The sequence below is a fragment of the Sciurus carolinensis genome, chromosome 7 (assembly GCF_902686445.1).
Source record: "Sciurus carolinensis chromosome 7, mSciCar1.2, whole genome shotgun sequence".
Classification (NCBI taxonomy): Eukaryota; Metazoa; Chordata; class Mammalia; order Rodentia; family Sciuridae; genus Sciurus; species Sciurus carolinensis.
Window position 1 is genome coordinate 109,471,407 of NC_062219.1, and position 19,167 is coordinate 109,490,573.

Here is a 19,167-nt window from a genome sequence, read left to right on the forward strand (position 1 = left end):
TCCTAAACACTATTCTAGGTCTTGGGAATACAGAAGAGGGAAAATAATAAGTTCCTGTATTTATAGAGCTGAATTTCTAGTGGAAAAAAGATGAGCACTTAACAAATAATGTACAGAGCATGATAGTTTGTGATAAATGTTGGAGAAAAAATGAGGTAGGGAGGGAAATAGAGCATGTAATTAATGGGGGGGGGGGATGGAATTTGGATTGCAATTTTAAATAGAGCAGGAAAAGCCTCAGTGCAAAGGTCACTTTGGAACAAAACCCTGGAAGTGAGAGGACATCCTTTGCATGTCAAGGAAGAGAGCTTTCCTATGGGAAGGAACACATCCAAAACCCTGAGGTGGGGATGGCGAGCTCAGAATGCCTGGCATGTTGGGTGAGTGACAAGGAGGCCACTACCACTATTGTTGCAGCAAGTGTGCAACTTTGCTGTGTGACATATGGCGCCATTTGGGAGTTTTGAGCATAAGAGTAACATAACCACTCTGGCCACTGTGTTGAGGATAGACTATGGGGCAAGGGTTAAGAAAGAAGACCAGTTAGAGTTATTACCAGAATTCATGTTGAAAAATGGCAGTGGCTTGGACCATTGCCATCATCCTGAAAAGTTGCAAGGACAGATTTTAAAGGGGAAAAGAAATTCACAAATGCAAGATAGCTTTAGCTGATAAGATGTTAGCATAAAATCTGATTGTGATGCCTTTTATTATTACCCCAAGTCCAGAAGTCTGTGTTTCAGTCAGTGATTCAAAAAGCATTCATGCAACATCAACTGACTACCTGGCCCTCTGTTGAGCCCAGGGGACATAAATAAGAGCCAACCTGTGCTTTTTAGAAGCTTGCAATGTAGTAGGAGTATAAAAACCAGGAAAAACTATAACATCATTAACACCAAAAATAACCCCAGCAGCAGCAGTATAATTATGATGGAAGCATTAGCAAAAGCCGTTAACTGTTTACTGGATACTGGATGTACCTGTGGATATTAAGAAGATGATATATGGCTGTTATAATTACTATATTTTAATGTTCTTCTTTATAATCAAACTAGACTGTTATAAAATGAGAGAACTCATGACCAAAAACGTAATAGAACTATCTAACAGTATTATTTTTGTGCTCTATCATCCAGCAGGATCAAGAATTTTGCCATCCTAGAACCTACATAAGACCCAGCTCAGAAAATGCATGTTCCATTTTTTCCAAATATTACTAGTACCCCAGCCTCACTGACTTGTCAGCTTATTTAAGTCCTCTTCATTGCATGTTCTTTTTTCTTTTAATTTTCTGTTTGAAGAGGTTAAGCTGAAACCACTGCTCAGCAACCAAGATGGCACCACCCAAATTGCATGTGCTTTTCTGCCTCTGCAGCTGCCTCGTACTGGTTCATCCTTTTGACTGGCAACACCTAAATCCCACTGGGTTTATTAAATCATCAGGTAAGAGGTATATTTGTTGAAGGGCCTGAACAACTGATCTGTTGCCAAACCCAGGTGACCTCAGAGTTGTTGCACATTTGGACTTCTAAGCAAGTTCTATCAAGAAATACTGGTTTGGGGACCCTCAATTCTCCTGGCATAGTAAGAGGACCTCACTTTTTCCTCTTTATCACTGAAACTGAGGTAGTGCCCATGTACTGCCATATCATGACTGCAGGACAGAACCAGGATGAGACATTTTACTGGAATCTCAGCTTGCATTAATGGTAGAAAACTCCCTCAGTGCTGCTCCTTCTCTCCTTTGCTGCCCTTATCCACTCCCCCCCAGGCAGGGTAACACAACAGCCCTGGAGTTCCCTCCAAGGCAGTCTCAAAACCTGCTTCCATGAAGATGAGAAGAGACAGGTGTCCTGGTCAACAGATAGAGTCCTGGTCAGTAGTGGAGGGTGGGAAGAGAGGATGACATTTTAAGGTCTTGGGATCCATAGGGCATTGATCTTTTCTATCAAAGAGTCAGGAGAAGTGGAGACAAGTAGGCATCAAGAAATGCCAGTGGAGAATGGATGTGGTCACTTGCTCTTTCACCTGTGGTAAGAAAGGAAGGAGAGGACAGGAAGACTTGGAGAAGTCCAAGAAGAATGACCCAAGTGGGACAGCCATCTCCAGACAGGTTCATCTCATGTCACCAAGAAGGCTCTTTACAGCAAAGAGATTGTTTCTGGAGCTTTCTGAATACCTGCTTATCTCAGAGGATTATGATGCATGAACTTCTCTATCTTGTTTCCTATGGAGAACAGTGGGTGGATTATGAGTGTTGTTACATTATCTGCACCCATAGATCTTCACACCTTAATAAATGTGGTCACCCCAGATCTAGTTGTTCAGGCTCAATGGGTGACTCATTACCATAACATTTACAAAAGGGATTTCATAATTTCATTAAGACAAATTTGCCCTACTTCTTAATTGGAGAAATGAATGCCTTATAGGAGAGGGACTGTATCTTATAGGAAATAGAATAATATATCAAAGGTCCATTCATCCCACAACACTTACCAGGAAGTTAGGCATCAGGATGCACTGATGACTAAGACAAAGAGCTTGTAGTCAAGCATTCTGAAACCAAGTTGAAATTCCATGGATTGAAAATAAGTAGCATTTTACATGATGGGCAACTGGAGACATTTACATCATGCACTTTATATTGGCACAGGGTAAGAAATTCAGGACACCCCCCTCCATTTCCTTATGTTTAAAAGTCATTGAATAACTGTCATTGTACTGGCAGAAACTTGAGGACAGTGACATTACTTCATTTATCTTTGTAGTAATAGATTGAGCCCTATGCCCTTCTCATCTTAAATACTCAAAAATGAAAGCATAAATATTCTTAACTATTATAGTTTTTTAAATAATATTTAAAACAATAGATGATTCTTTATAATTTTGACTAAATGAATACATATACAATATAAATATGAAGATAAAAGGTTTATAAATAGTGATGAGATATGTGATTTGCTAATGTAGGTTATAAAGCCATGGAAGAGAAGGTTATTCTAATAGGTGTACGGTTCATCTCCAGGACTGAATATGAGGAATATTTGACGAATGAACACCTCCAAAATCATGTAATAAGATTAATAGTGCCCTATAGGTTCCAGTGCTCTTTTTAAAATAAAGTTGAACAAAAATAGGAAGAGATATTTGTAAATTCTGAACCACAAACTACATTATCTAAGAGTGACATCCCACCTGACAAGTTTTCCTCCCTTCCTTTGTGCTGATTCCTGGTGATGGTTTGACCTTTGAACTGTAGGCTACTGAGCCTTTTCTATAGCCGCCCTGGCACTGATAAACCATAGGACTCTGGAAAACTGTACCAAAAGCTGGGTCAGCTGGACATGTCTTGTGACCTTCTCAGAGTCAGGTGTCTTGCAATTGGCAGACCTATCACCTCACCTTGACCTACGGCTCCTGAATACTGGGTGAGAAGGTTTTGAGGCAGATCATGTTTTGAATAACCAGGGTGACCTAGGTTATTGGAAGGTCACCAGGGCCTAGGGGAATTGAGATCTCACAAGGGAGGAGATTCACTGTGCAGGTTGGAGCTCTCACAGGGCTCTAGAATGACTTCCAGAGGTTGTGTCTCCAAGGCAGCCATGGGTTCTTTGGGGCTCCTCACTGAACTGTGAGAGCCAAAACCCCCCTCCCAACCCAGTACTCCCATGCCATGGCTGCCTGTGGGTGGGGGCACAGCAGCTCACAGGCTGCTCATCACAGGACAGGCTGGTATGGCTTCCCCACTGTGATCTGAACCTGATGTCTCCCTATTACACCATGAAACATGGCTCAGTAGAAAGTTTTGAATGGGAGAGGAAGAACCTTTGATAATTCTAAACAAACCCTGAAGAGTTCACCTACACAGGTAAAGTTAAAAAAAAAAATTCTGTAGAAGTACCTTGAATTTTCAATCTGCCTGATAAGAAAATGGGATGCTCCAGTTTAAATCTTCTAAACTCCTCTGAGGACCTCACCATGAATTTGGCTTAATTTAAATCTGGAAAGTGGACAATTTCAGTTGAGTGCCTATTATAGGACATGTTCTCTGCTATGTACTTGACCCACACTGTCACTTCACTTGTCCTCCAGGCTGGATAAGTGCCCTCATCCACATTTTATTAATGAAGATCAGAGAGGGGAATAAGTTGCCTAGGCCAGAGCAGTATAGCTTGTAGGAAGTACACCTGGAATCTGAAATAGTGTCACCTGAATCTTATACACAGAATGTGTTCACCCAGGGTCTTCCTCAGAACTACCTCCTGTCACTGACCTTACATTGCTGACCTGTGTGTCTAGCCAGGTGACCTGGTACCTTAGCATAGTGTTTCTTAAACTTTACTGAACCTTTTCTGTTTCAGTAGAGCTGGGGTAAAGTCTGAGAACATGCATTTCCAAGCTCCAGGAAATGCCTATGATGCTGGACTGTGGATCAGCTTTGAGTAGCAAGTCCTTATGTATTTCAATAGGTGGCCTCCATCACTGGCAGGTGCTTCCCACGTGAGTCACCAGTGTGGCAGATGTAAATAGGTTTGTTCCCATGACTAAAAACCTTCCTGAGCAATGATATTGATGCAGGTGTAATACCTAACATACTGGCAGAGGCAGAGTGTAATGGAAAACACAGCAGAATCTGCCCAGCAGAGGATTCAACTCTCACAGTCCATAAAGGAGAAGGGGTGGGCAGGCCAAATGTATCAAGAAACGTGAGAGTCTGGTATACTGATATATGGACCCAACATCTTAAAACATGGATTTGACTGTGGTTCAGAAAGAAGAACAGACGAAACTTCAGGTGTGTAGAAGGGTTTTGGCACCAGAAAGAGAAAAGGAATTTCAGGAGTGGGAGGGTAAAAGAGTATATTTGACAGGTTTGAAAGAAGAGCAAGAGAGACCAATGGCCATTCAGTTTAGTTCAAATCATTTTCACAAATATTTATTGAGTGCTCACTATGTGCCAGAAAGTGCATTAAGATCAACAGATACAAAGATGTGGAGATAGCTCCTACTGTGGGAGATAGTGTGCGAATACATGACTTTAATACAGTATGAAAGGAAGAATTGTGTGTGTGTGTGTGTGTGTGTGTGTGTGTGTGTGTGTATTCACATTATGTTTCTATATATACATACATATATATGTACATATTAAAATCAGTGATACTGAGAATGAAAAGATTAAGTCTGTTGGGGGATCAAGGAAGGCATAACTTCTGAAAGTGCCAAGGGGATTTCAAGCACAGACTATATAATAGCATTTGTGAAGTTACAGAGACACCGGTATCCTAGTGTGCTAAGACACAGGGAAAGTAATTACTTAAGGGGAAAAGGCAGAAGAGTACCAGGCAGTGAGCTTGAGCATAGAGGATTTATAGGAACTTTGAATTTAACTTGTGTGCCTGTAACCTCAATGAGTTTCAGCCCCAGGACTCTAGAAAGATAGGCCACATTTGTTCTTAAAGTCACAGTGCTTTTTGCTTAGGAGGGCACATGCTGATTTAAATACCTTCTACAAACTGCCTTCCAAAGGGACCTCATACATTACCCCTTCAAGAAAAACCATGACGACAGGAGCCAGTGACAGATTTTAAGAATTGCCTGGTGAGATTTGTGTATTGAATCATTTCAAGAGCCGGGTAAGCAATATATCTTAAGGAGTCAAAATCCAAGTTGTGCACAGTTAGAGAGATGGAGCTGCTTGATCAAGAGACAGAGAGGGAATTAATGATACAGGTGACAAGATCAGAGATATACTGGGGAGATATATACTGGGGAGATAATTCTAACTTAAAAACAAATATTAGAAATTGAGACTTGGATGAATATAGGGGGTTGGTGAGAAAGAGCTGAAAGAGTAGGATAATTCCAGGTTTCTCTCCCTATCTATGCATGTGAGAGGGAATTCTGTTGTTGTGAGCTGTGTGATTTGGGAGATGACTATTTAGTTTCATCTTGGACCATTGTCATTGACATTCCTATGGGGAGGGCCTCAGCCAGAGAGATACCCAGTGAGAAGTTTTAAGCACAAATCTGAAATGTGAGATAGTTTATGTTTAGAAAAAACAGGTTTGGAAAGTCATCTTTAATATACTCTAGACAGCAGCAGGTGACAGCAAGCTTTATTAGGAGGTGATAGTCCGAAACATCTTGGGGGAAGACCAGGTCTACCTTCAATGTTTTTTTCTTCAAAACTCCTACATAGTGCTTTGCATACAACAGGTCCTCGATTAGTTTAAGAAATGAGAGAGGCCAGAAATGATGGGAAGTAACTCAATTCCTTTGGGATTCCTTGCATAATAAGGCCTGAGGTGTAATGGGTGATAAATAAGGTAACATGGGCCTTATTTTTCAGGATGGACTGATCAAATACGAATGCTGATGGCCTCTGTAAGCTTTGAACATAGTAAAATCCCCAGAGGAAGTGGATCTTACTCTGTTGGTTGCACAGACTTGATGTTTGATTATACCAATAAGGTAATACATTGATTAATACAAATTATCCTTTTACTCTAATATTAACCACTGTTAGGACCCAATAGCAGGTGTTAAAACTTGATATTCCCCTCACCGGAAAATGACTAATATTGCCATTTATATTGCTTCATACAAAGTCTTTGCTAATTTAGTCATTCCATAGCTCTTTGCTGGCATCTGATTGACTATGAACTCTCCATTCCCTCTCCTCAATGTCTAAAGCAAGGTGCTCATTTTCTTTTCTCACTCAAAAAACATACTGTTATTTTTCTTCTCCTTACTCACTGTGTTCAATCACCACAGAAGCTTTAAAAGTTGTCTGGACCTCTTCATGAACAACAGAGATATCTGGGTCCCCACTAATAAAATATGCAAAATAGCTGTTGGAATAGTTTTGAGAAGCAACTTGACTAAAAACGTATTAATTTCTTTCCTTAACAGAGTACCTTCTTGCGTTTGTATTATCCATCCCAAGATTATGATCACTTTGAGACCCTTTGGATCCCAAACAAAGAATATTTTTTGGGTCTTAGTAAATTTATTGGAACACACGAGCCTATGAGCAAAATTTTGAAGTTTTTATATGGTAAGATTTCCATTGGTCCTACTCTGTTGGCTCTAGAATATGAGAAATGCTTGGAAACAATAAGAATTTTAGAAAATTAAGACTGAAGTCATTTTTCTGCAATCTAAACATCTCCTAAGATGACAAGGACAGTATTTCTTAGGAGCCTAGGCAACTTTGAGAGAATCCAGGGTTCTCATTTGTCCATTCTGAATTTGATGGTAGTAAGTGAAAGGGTCAGACCTACTCTAGCATCTTTCTATAGCTAGCTGATCCTTAGTTTTCCCTCTATGTACCCCTGGGGGAGGCAGGGATGTAACAAGAGTAACAGGATGGCTTGGGACCATTACCCTGAATGCTCTGTTAGGCTGAAAGAGGAAGAAAGTAGAAGCCACCATAACTGTACAGATTAAAAAAAAAAAAGGCTAAATTCTTACTTGTCACAAATGAAGAGACTTGACTCTCTTCCCATCACCTACCCATAAGGAACCAGCCTCTCACTAATAATCTGATGTTCATTCATCATTTAGTGTGTCTAGATTGTTCCAACACAGACTTTCCTCACCGATCTGACCAGATACTGCCATTGGGTGAATGTTAACTATTCTTCAAATTTTTCCATCAAAAACACCTACAAGTTCTAGAATTAATTTTAACTTAGAATTTTCTTAAAAACCAATCTAATGTAGAAATGATGAGAATGTCATTATTACCCGTCTTTATTGTGAATAATGTATAAATCACTTTCATAGCAATCATCGCCTTCAGTCTTCATGACCACATCTTCATTTTATAGATGAGAAAAAATGAAACCACAAAAAACTATGGTAATAATTATGATAGCCTGACAATTGTGAAGGAACAAAGGACAGTATTTTCCATTTTTTGAGCCCCTTACTGGATGAGTAGATAGGTGCTCAAAGATACTACTTAATTAAATAAAACTCTCACAAAACCCCTAAAAGGTAGCTGTAAGAGAGGAATCTGAAGCTCAGAGAGTAACTCTCCCAAGGACAATAGCTAGTCAATGGCAGAGTGTACCCAAAGCCCCCTCTAAGTATGAAGTCAGTGGTCTCACCATCCTTCACTGGATCATGACAAATTGTAATGACAGGAGTCTCTAATTCTCAGATTCTGGCTTTCAGTATAATGTTCCTGGGTTTGCTGCATGGTTTGGTTTTAGAACACTCCCTTTGAAGTTTTTCCTCAAACCTCAAAATGGTAATAAGTAGCAGTTCTTCTGAATACACCTGTGTAGGAAAATCTCTCACCTTAAGTTCAGAACTGGCAGTGAGAACTGATAGCTAATGATATTACCATGTGAAAAAAGAGCACACAATTCAGTATTTGATTGGTAAGTAACCAGTAGCCGACTTTCTAATAAATTTACTCTTAATCCATAAATTCCATGCTTCCAAATTTTATGCTGAGAATATATAAGTTAAATTAACTAACAACATTCAAGTCAGAGAAAATACTAACTAATCTCCCATTGTTGTCTAGGTTCAATGATAGTTCCTGCAAATTGGAATTCTCCTCTGAGGACTGGTGAAAAATATCCACTTATTATCTTTTCTCATGGTCTTGGAGCATTTAGGTAATGTTTGAGAGATTAGACAGCTTTATCCTCTAGCAATTAATGACTGAATACATTTTTTCCCAAAAAAGGAATAGAAGATTTTAGAATGTCACACTGGCCCTTGTCCTGGGGGTGCTGGGCTTCCTCAAGAACCATGTGTGGTGTGCTGAGTTGTCCTGGTTCTGTCTTGTCAAGTCCTGTGTACATCATCTTATCCAAACCATACAACTATCCTTGAAGAAAGACTTTATTCCTAGTCCCATTTTGCAGTAATCACTGAAATTCATATAGCTGGTTAGTGGCAAAGTCAAGATTTAAAAACCCAGAACTCTCAAAGGCAATATTTATAATCACTGTGCCAGGGTTTTTCAACCTCAATGTTACCGATATTTGGGGCTAAATAATTTTATGCATCCTAGGGTGTTTAGCTGTGTCCCTCTACTAACTAGATGCCCTTAGTGTCCTTCTCCCGTTGTAATAACTAACACCTCTAGGCATTGTCAAAGGGACCCTAAGGGTTAAGGTCAGAGGACCAGAGCTCCACACTCTACCCGCAGGGCACTGGCCTCCCTATTCTGTTCCTGGTTGTCTTGGCAGAACCAGACTGTCATCATGCCTGGTAGTTGAAATACTTCTCTCTTTTTGTTTTGAAGGACAGTTTATTCTGCTATTGGTGTTGACCTGGCATCTCATGGGTTTATAGTAGCTGCTGTAGAACACAGGTATGTATTATGGTCTGTCTGGGTCATTAGACAAATACAGAGAATGTTGATGCCCACAATTATGCTTTTAATTTGATTCCAGTGCATTTTCAGCATGGTTGACATTGCCTTCTAGTATTGTGAAGACTGAACAAGGGGTTTTTACATGTCACTTGACGATGAACAATAAGGCCCATTTCCTAGAGCTCCCTTGGGGTCCTATTTAATTTAAAAAAATGTATAGTAAAACAGGAAACACAATTTAAAAAATCAGAAGAAAGTTCAGTCAAGGATGGAGTTGAGGAACATGGGTCAGATGAGGAGGGAAGGAACACGTATAAAATCAGTTGTGTTTGTATTGTAGAGACGGATCCGCTTCTGCAACTTACTATTTTGAGGACCAGTCTGCTGCAGAAACAAGGAACAGGTCCTGGCTCTACTTTAAAACCCTAGAACAAAATGAGGAGGCGGATATACGAAAACAGCAGGTACTTTGTCATGAGAAGAGAGGTGTCCTGGTGGCCTTAAGCATGTACAGAACGATGACATTCGTTAATTTAATTTTACACATGGCAAACTATACTCCTGGCTGTCCTACTTCCCATTACCAAAAGAACTGTCAGAAGATATCCAAGTAGCAAGATTCCCTTAACAAAATGTCTGGTTCACAGTAAAAGCAAACACAAGTCTTTCTGGCAGAATTCTCTGGTATTGAAACTTCTAATTTTAGACTCTCAGAAGTGATAGGAAATAAATCAATAGATCACCCACCCTTAGAAGCAATATGAAAAAATGGCTTCAGAGAGGCAGTGTACAACAGAGCTAAGAGTAAAGGCTTCACAATCCAGTTTACTACATTTGAAAGTTGAACTCTACTAGCTTTGTCACTTTGCTGTGGGCGGAATCAGGACAGATTTATCTCTTTTATTTCCATGTTTTCTCTCTTACAAAACAGTGAGTTATAATAGCAGTATCTGTCTTACAGAGCTATTGGGACAATTAAGTGAAATAAAGCACATTGGTTGTTTCTTTGCAGTTGGCATTTTACATATGATGTGGCATTGAAGTCCACCCACATTTCATTGATGTAGACATTATTAGACAACAAGTGGAAACCCAGGGAGGTCAAATAAATTATCCAAAAATCACACAGCACCTAAGCAAAGAGCCAGGCTTTGGACTTAATACCTCCCTGTGAAGCTGGTGCCCATGTCCCCGTACACTCTAATCACTCACTCATTACTCAGATATTTCCAGTTCATAACAAACCAACTATTTTACCAAATGCAACCTCTACACAAACTTTAAGATAAATGTTAAAACCTTTTATCATTCTTTCTTCTATTAATCATATTAGGTGCAGCACAGAGCAAAGGAATGTTCCCAGGCTCTCAATGTGATTCTCGACATTGCTCATGGAAGGCCAGTGAAGGATGTATTAAATTTAGGGTTTGATGTACAACAACTGAAGGTGAGCTTTAAAAAAACCATTCCCCCCAAACCCTGCCCATTGTTACTTATTGTTCTGTGTTGTGTGATTTTCAGCTATATTGTAGGGTAAAAGTCTATAGAAAACAAAAACAAAGCATTAAAAATATAGCAAAATATTATAGCAATGAAGAATGTATTAGGTTGAACTACAAATGAAATGACAAACAGTTTTAATCTACAAAAACAGCATGTTCGTATGGATCAACCTCCTATCTTCAGGGGAAATATTATAATTTCTTGGACAGCTCCTACATGTTTTGGAACTTTAACTTGAAAAGTTGATTAAAAGTTTTGGACACAATTTTGGGAGGGGGTGGAAGAATATCAGAGTGGATGGCATGAGCGAAGACTCAAAAAAGTGTTCAGCGGTGATGTAGGGTGGAGTGCAGGCAGCAGGGAACTAGAAGCAGTTTGGTTTGAGGATAAGATGATGGTCTGTGCTCCAAGTCAATGAAGAGTTTGCAGTCCCTCAAGCAGCCTCTTTTTCTCCAGTATCCAGGCCTTTGTACATGTTGACCTCTTGGCCTGACACACCCTTCCCCTCAACTGACTCCTGCCTTATCATCAACAATCTAGTCGGCATCACACCCTCCAAGAAGGGTGCATGACCCCCAGACCCTGTCCCCATCTGGATTAACTGTCTATCAGAATTTAACACCAAATATCCCAATCAATAAATGGGCTAAGGAACTGAACAGACTCTTCACTGAAGAAGATATACAATCAAACAATAAATATATGACAAAATTTAAACATCTCTAGCAATTAAAGAAATGTAAATCAGGGCTGGGGAGATAGCTCAGCTGGTAGAGTGCTTGCCTCAAAAGCACCAGGCCCTGAGTTCACTCCCCAGTACCGCAAAAAAAAAAAAAAAAAAGAAATGCAAATCAAAACTACTCAAGGATTTCATCTTACTGCAATCAGAAGGCAATTATGAAGAATACAGCAACAATAAATGTTGGCGAGGGTGTAGGGGAAAATGTACTCTCATACATTGCTGATGGGAATACAAAATGGTGCAACCATTATGGAAAGCAGCATGGAGATTCCTCAGAAAACTTGGCATAGAACCACCATTTGCCCACTTATTCCACTTCTTGGTTTATACCCAAAGGACTTAAAATCAGCATACTACAGTGACACAGCCACATCAATGTTTTTCACAGTTCAACTCACAATAACTAACCCACCTAGATGCCCTTCAACAGATGAATGGTTAAACAAAATGTGGTATAATGGTATATATATATATATATATATATATATATATATATATATATACATACATACACACACACATACACGATAGTATTACTCAGCTTTAAAGAAGAATGAACTTCTTTAAATGAAGAATGAAATTATGGCATTTGCTGGTAATTGAATGGAGTTGGAGAATATCACACTAAGCAAAGTAAGTCAAACCCAAAAACACCAAAGGCCAAATGTTTTCTCTGATATGCAGATGCTAATTCACAATAAGTGGGGTGGCTAGGGAAGAATAGAGTTATTTTATATTAGGTAGAGGGGAGTGAAGGGAAGGGAAAGGATATGGGGGTAGGAAGGATAGTAGAGTGGAACAGATATTATTACCTCATGTGCATATATGACTGCATGACTGATGTGATCCAACAATATGTACAATCAGAAAATGTGAAATTATACTCCATTTATGTATGATCTATCAAAATGTATAAATACATTCTACTGTCATGTACAACTAATTAGAACAAATAAAAAAAATTTTTTTAAAGAAATCAAGTACATACCCATGCCTGTGAAATGAGTAATGACTGTATGATTGACAAGATCATGTAGTCTATTCTTCTCACACCATACTTATGGATGTTTTATCATGCTTTTTCACATAGGGCTCCATCGATAGGAATAAAATAGCAGTAATTGGACATTCTTTTGGTGGAGCAACAGTTTTTCAGGCTCTTAGTGAAGACCAGAGATTCAGGTAAGAGAATAAGACAAATAAAGCAAAGTAACAGTAAATTATTAGAAGAGGGGGAGTAAGAACACATGTGAGACATAATTTTTTTTATCAAAGTCCTAGTGAAAAAAAGGGATGTGTCCAGGCTTACAAGTCAATCCCTTTGCCTCCATCAGGTACTCTATATAAATTTACCTAGGCAGAAACCATTTACTTCTCCTGCTATAAAAAACTCTTCCCAACTTCCTCCATCATTCTTATTTATCCTCTCAAGAGCTTAATGTTTTGACTTGGAAATTCATCTTTATACACCTTGGTTCTTACATACTGATTGTGATAATAATATTGCCATCTTAAAATATTTCTAGACTTTCCCATTAGAAAGGGTTTTTTAAAATTAGTTTTTCCTCCCTCTATCTTTAAGGTAGAGCTGGATGTAAAAGCACACAGTTATTTGTGTAGGAGTCAGGACCAGATCCCACCCAGTTTTCTAACTTGCAGAAATATTTTCTTTCTTGAACTGCTTCATTCCAGACAGGTGAGATCACATAGAACCAACCATATCGAAAGTAGGCAAGATCATTTGTGAAATTTAACATTAAATTGTTTAAAATCTGTTTCAGTTTCTTCTTTCATCCACTGAGTGCCTCAAAGGGGTTGTTCAAAAGGTCAGAAAACATAAACTTGCTTGTAAAAAAAAAAAAGTTAGTGACACTTTAAATGACGTCTTCCTACATTTTTCTGCAGCTCTCTGATAATTTTTCAAGTAAAGCAATGAATCCATTTGTGGCACTGGAACAGGTATAATAAATACACTATGGAGTGTCCAGAAGCTCTGGAAACACAGAGGAAATAGTGCATTTATTGTACTTTTTTGAGACACCCCACAGTTTTGAAGAAATGACTTTTTAGTTTTAAATTTATTTTGAAAATGATGTAACAAAAATGGAAAATGAAATGGAAAATGATGTAACAAAAAAAAGAAAATATCTTTTCAGAGGTTGCAGTTCCTAAACACCTCCTACAGAAAATGATTATATAATTACAGGTCTGCTACCTTATAAAACTAATGATATCCCCTTTTCACATTGAAGTGTAATAGCTCTTAACCCCAGCAAGATAACCCATAATAAATTGGTGTGTTAGAAAGCCCTATATGTTGACCAGTGTGTAAGCAGCCTTTCTTCATCACTGTCAACAACTATCTGCAGGTGTGGTATTGCCCTTGATCCGTGGATGTATCCAGTGAGTGATGATGTGTATTCCAAAATCCCTCAGCCCCTCTTCTTTATCAACTCAGAACGATTCCAGTCTCCTAATGACATCATAAAAATGACAAAATTCTATCTACCTGATAAAGAAAGAAAAATGATTACAATCAAGTAAGTATTAGTGACTTACTTCATCTAAAACAGAAACTTTGAACTTGGACAAATGTCAACAGTTATTATTTGATAGCCATTACAGAACTGCTAAATCAGTTATTTAGACTGTTAGATGGTCTCAGTTTCTAATTACATTTACTCTCTTCAAAATGAAAATGCTTTCAGTAATGTTAATGCATATAGTGTAGGTACTAGTAATTTAAATTTGCATTAGACTATGTACACCTCTTATCTAAACACATTTTTGAAGGTGGGATGGGGGAACAAAGTATTTCATCCTTATGCCAGGCTAGAAACTCCTAAAGAAGTAGTCAGATCATCTACTGTGCTGACCTGTTGGAAAGAATCTGAATTTATTAATTCCCCAGAACTTTTAACAAGGTGCTCTTGAGGGTTAGCATTATGCTTCTATCCTGAATATGAGAAAGAACTCCAAATAGGATTTTGAACTCACAATAAGATATTACAAAGCAAAGAGGGTGGAACTCAGCTTCTCCATGTGAAACCCAGTTTATTTAGGGAAAAGGGCAGGAAGGAAACACATAGAGTAGTCTCCCCCTTATCTGTAATTATCATTCCACATTTGTGTTTTCCATAGTTTTAGTTACCCATGATAGAGAAATATTAATGAGAAAAATTCCAGAAACAGACAATTTATCAGTTCTAAATGTGTGCCATGTTCAGTTGCATAATGAAATTGTGTACCATTGCTGCATGCTGCCTAGGACATGAATCATCCCTTGTCCAATGTATCCACACTGTATATGCTACCCACTTGTTAGTCACTTAGTACCATCTCAGTTATTAGATCAACTATCACAGTATCATAATGCTTGTGTTTAAGTGTGGCTCAATATGATATTTTGAGGGAGATCAAATTCATATAATTTTTATTATAGTATATTTTTACAGTTGTTCTATTTTATTGTTATTCCCAATATGTTATTGTTACCTAATTTATAAACTTTATCATAGGCATGGATATATAGGGAAAAAAAATTACATGTAGGGTTCTGTACTTCCTGTGATTTCATATATCCGCTTTGGATAGAGGGGAACTACTGGACAGCATGGGCAATAGCCACTATGGAATCAGAAAATGGAGGAGTCTTTTCCAACTAAAAAGAAGGGATGGCACCAGGATATCATCATATAGGATTGAGGGAGCTTAGATAGATTTGAGGAAAGGTCTGGGTATTTCAGGTAAAGACTTCAAGTTAGCTTATTTGTATGTGCAAGCCTAATGCTGACAATTACTACAGCTCACCTGTTCCTCCTTCAAACCTATTTCCTTCTTGGTTCTCACTTTTTTCTTTCCCATTTTCTTTCAAGAAATCTTGAAAAAATAGCTTGCATTTAACATTTCATGCACTTCTATGCACTCTTTGACACTTGTAGTCTAACTTCCTGAGCCCCACCTCCACCACAGCATGGACACTTAAAGTCCTGCTTCAGCTCACAGCACACACAGCCTCTGCAGTCCCAGCCTTTCTCACCCATCCGTGCTTCATGGCTGACTACCTGTCCTGCACCCTTGGCTACCATGAGCTCCCTTATCCAGTCTCTTGAATCATTCATCCCACTCTTCTCAGGCCATTCTCACCCCATCCAGGCTTCTGCTCTCAGCTCTCTTATGACCCTGTCTCTATTTACCTTCTTTATATTTCTGACACTCAAGTTTTGACTGGAATGTGGGGAAGAGGGAGAGGGAGACAGTGGCTGTGCTTTGAGCTTAGGTGGCTAAAAGGATGATGCTCTGCTTTTGGAACCTGCAAAGTGAAGAGGAAGAGTCGTAGTGGGTGGGGCCGGTCTGAGGTTGGGTTTTAGCCTTGGAATTTCTTGAGAACTTGCAAGACTAGGTCAAGACATCTGGCCACAAATTGGAAATGTACCGAACTTGCCTGCTATTATAGAAGAAACCTTTGGGGTATATGATGCTTCAAAATGAGAAAGGAACTGGCCTGAGAATAGAATCTCAAGGAATGCCTACATTTAGGTGGAAGAGTCAAGTCAGAAGTGAAGATGTGATGTCAAGGAAATGAAGAGAGGTGCAAGAGTCACCAAGTATCAAAAAAAGTGGGGAGCCTTCTATCTGATGTTAGACTGTTGATGAATTTAGACCAATACAGGGACAGGTGTTTGATATTGTTGCTATTATTTAATAGATAAAAAGAATTAACTCTGTAGTGTTTTACAAACATCAAATACATATTAAGATAAGTGTCAGGTGTGAGGGACAAGCTCCATCTCTTGAGTTCAAGGTCTTTCAACACATAGCACATTCCATTCACACAAATTGGAAGTATTAGAAAGTGGGAATTGGGCCAGGCATGGTGGCACATACCTGTAATTTCAGCAGCTTAGGAGGCTGAGGCAGGAGGATCACAAGTTCAAAGCCAGCCTCAGCAACTTAGTGAGACCCCATCTCTAAATAAAAAAGGACTGGGGATGTGACTCAGTGGCCAAGTGCCCCTGGGTTCACTCCACAGTACCAAAAAATATAACTTAAAAAAAAAGTGGGAATCATTTCTTCTAAAATCAAGATACCAAGATTCTTTGTTTTTCTAGCAGGAGAGGTCTGTACTTTAGGATCTCTAAATGAATAGCCTGTTACCCTCAAATACATGTAAGGAAATCAAATTACAGGTTTTCTTTCCTTGACTTTCAGTAAATAAACGAATGGGGCCAGGATCTTTTTTCATCTCAGTTACAAAAGTAATTTTATCAAATAACATGGTGTAAATTTCTCATTTCTCTTTTAGGGGTTCAGTCCATCATAATTTTGCTGACTTCACTTTTGCAGCTGGTAAAATAATTGGACACATATTCAAATTTAAAGGACATATAGATTCAGGGGTTGCTATTGACCTCATCGACAAAGCGTCATTAGCTTTCTTACAAAAGTATTTAGGTAAGAAATGAATCATATTTCCTAAACTGATATTCTCCAGACAAAAGCGTGTTATTTAACAGTCTAGTTTTAACTATTTCTAGTTGGTTTACAATTCAACAAAGCAGTAAATCAATTCGAAAGCAAAAATTTGAGAGAGAGAGTTTTGCTACTTTGTATACTATTCAACATAGAAAGCAATTCTACTTGTTAAAAGTTAGTTTCTCCATAAAACCTTGCGGGGGGGGGGGGACTTGCCTATTGGGGATACTGACAAAAAGAAGGGTGCCTCACTCCTACAGTTCATGCAGTTGATGAAGCCCTGGGACAGCTGACATGGAACACCTTGCCACTGTCATTGTGCAATTTGCTTAATGTCTAGTTCTATAGTGCCCTCTAGAGGTTCTGGACTATTCAGTGCTCACAAATGTTTAATATGTTTGTTAATGTTTATGTTTTGTAGGACTTCATAAAGATTTCGATCAGTGGGACCCTCTGATGGAAGGAGATGATGAGAATCTAATTCCAGGACCAAAAATTCATACACCCACCCAACTTGACACTCCACAGAACTCTATGGGAATAGAGAAAATGAATGTGAATTAAAACTTTATTGAAAGTTTCATTTAAAAACTGAAAGAGAGAGAGAGAGAGAGAGAGAGAAGAGAAAGAGAGAGGGCAAGAGGGATAGAGAGAGAGAGAGAGAGAGAGAGAGAGAGAGAGGAAGAGAAAGAGAGAGGGCGAGAGGAAGAAAGAGAGAGAGAGAGAGAGAGCTCAATTGTATTTTCTCAAATAACTTATACCTTAAAATTTAGGCTGTACTGTAGTAGTGATTGAGGTTTGGACTAAGAATTTTTTTCTCTTTAAGGAAAGATTGCAATATACAAAAATCATACCAGTTCAAATTATATTTTTACTTGGTTGATCTTTTTCTGTCTCAAAATTAAAATTGGCTTTTATGTTACTTTAATTAATGGAAGTATATTAAAACAGGCACAATGCTAATGAAAACCTGTTGTGATAAGATTCCCTAAACATACAGTAAAAATAGATGTTCTTGTCCTTTATTCTCTATTAGCAGTAGTAGAATCGAGTTTTAGCAAAATGATATTCTAGGTAGAACTGGGCAGTGTTTCTCTTTAACTTTTGGTCATGATGAGAAAAATTAGATCTGGTTGATAATAAAGTCATTGTTTTAATGCAGGATTGGTGATAGTATACAATTTCATTACAGTGAGGAAATGGGGAGTGGACCAAGGTTGGGAATGCTGGTGACAAGGCAGAGGCTTGGAAAGCAAGTTAGCAATTTATTTGCATTTTTAAATGCTCTTTCCCATACATGCTATTTACTAAACAAAGGTGTCCTTGGTGTTACAGTTGTAAAAGACAGGCCATGTATTCCTACTATAATACATTAATTTAGTTATTCACCCAAAGACTGTGATGGATAACAGAGGTAACATTCTGAATTACATCTAACCTCTTTGTTTTCCCAATGAATATTTAATGGACATTTTAAATTTTATATGTGGTAGTTCTATCAGTAGAATAACAGTTAAATAGAGGTTTAAAACATCTCTTAAAAAAAACACACTTATACATCTGGGAATCATGGAAAATGATTTTGTTTCCTAAGGGATACCAAACTTCATGCTGCTCATTCATTAAGTGAATATTTTGGTCTCAGTATGATGTTTCTAGAAATTTTCCAGAATTTTAATTTAACCTGTGTGAACAAGGGAAATCGGTATTGAGTCTGGTTGATACTTCAATCCCTAGCTCTTCTACCCAGTTAAAAAGTAACTGTGTCCTGATTTGGCACCTCAGGCCAACTTTAGTGGTTTAAGGTACAAAATCATTCATTTTGAGAAATTTGAATTCTCCTTCCCTATAGTCATTCAAGTTATTTAAAAAATGTTTACTAGCAAGATAGGTCAAACTCACCTTGAAACAAACCTTTCTACAATCTGGCCCTGATGTGTCTTCTGTGACCTTTTCTCCTGGTAATTCCACACTCGTTTACTACACTCCTTATCTTGGAGCAGGCAATAATTCATCTACCTCGGTTATTTTTAATGCAAAACCCTCTCCTCTCTACTTATTGAAATGGCACTCAGTTTTTAAAGTGCTTAATTCCCACTCTTCC

The 19,167-nt window shown here is 38.4% G+C and overlaps 1 protein-coding gene across 3 annotated transcripts in view; it reads left to right on the top strand.

Annotated features, from left to right (window-relative positions):
- The window catches only part of Pla2g7 (phospholipase A2 group VII), a 35,533-nt gene extending 17,306 nt beyond the window's left edge, over nucleotides 1-18,227 (top strand). For 2 of the 3 annotated variants that reach the window (XM_047559374.1, XM_047559373.1), the window contains 11 exons: nucleotides 1,302-1,443; nucleotides 6,353-6,474; nucleotides 6,916-7,060; nucleotides 8,543-8,636; nucleotides 9,272-9,340; nucleotides 9,684-9,807; nucleotides 10,677-10,790; nucleotides 12,679-12,770; nucleotides 13,958-14,128; nucleotides 16,894-17,042; nucleotides 17,485-18,227. In XM_047559374.1, coding sequence (XP_047415330.1) covers nucleotides 1,335-1,443; nucleotides 6,353-6,474; nucleotides 6,916-7,060; nucleotides 8,543-8,636; nucleotides 9,272-9,340; nucleotides 9,684-9,807; nucleotides 10,677-10,790; nucleotides 12,679-12,770; nucleotides 13,958-14,128; nucleotides 16,894-17,042; nucleotides 17,485-17,627 — 1,332 coding nt within the window. In that variant the 5' untranslated portion in view covers nucleotides 1,302-1,334 and the 3' untranslated portion in view covers nucleotides 17,628-18,227. The remainder of the gene's footprint in view (nucleotides 1-1,301; nucleotides 1,444-6,352; nucleotides 6,475-6,915; nucleotides 7,061-8,542; nucleotides 8,637-9,271; nucleotides 9,341-9,683; nucleotides 9,808-10,676; nucleotides 10,791-12,678; nucleotides 12,771-13,957; nucleotides 14,129-16,893; nucleotides 17,043-17,484) is intronic. The other variant, XM_047559376.1, reaches the window with a different exon arrangement.
- The last annotated feature ends 940 nt before the right edge of the window (nucleotides 18,228-19,167 follow it).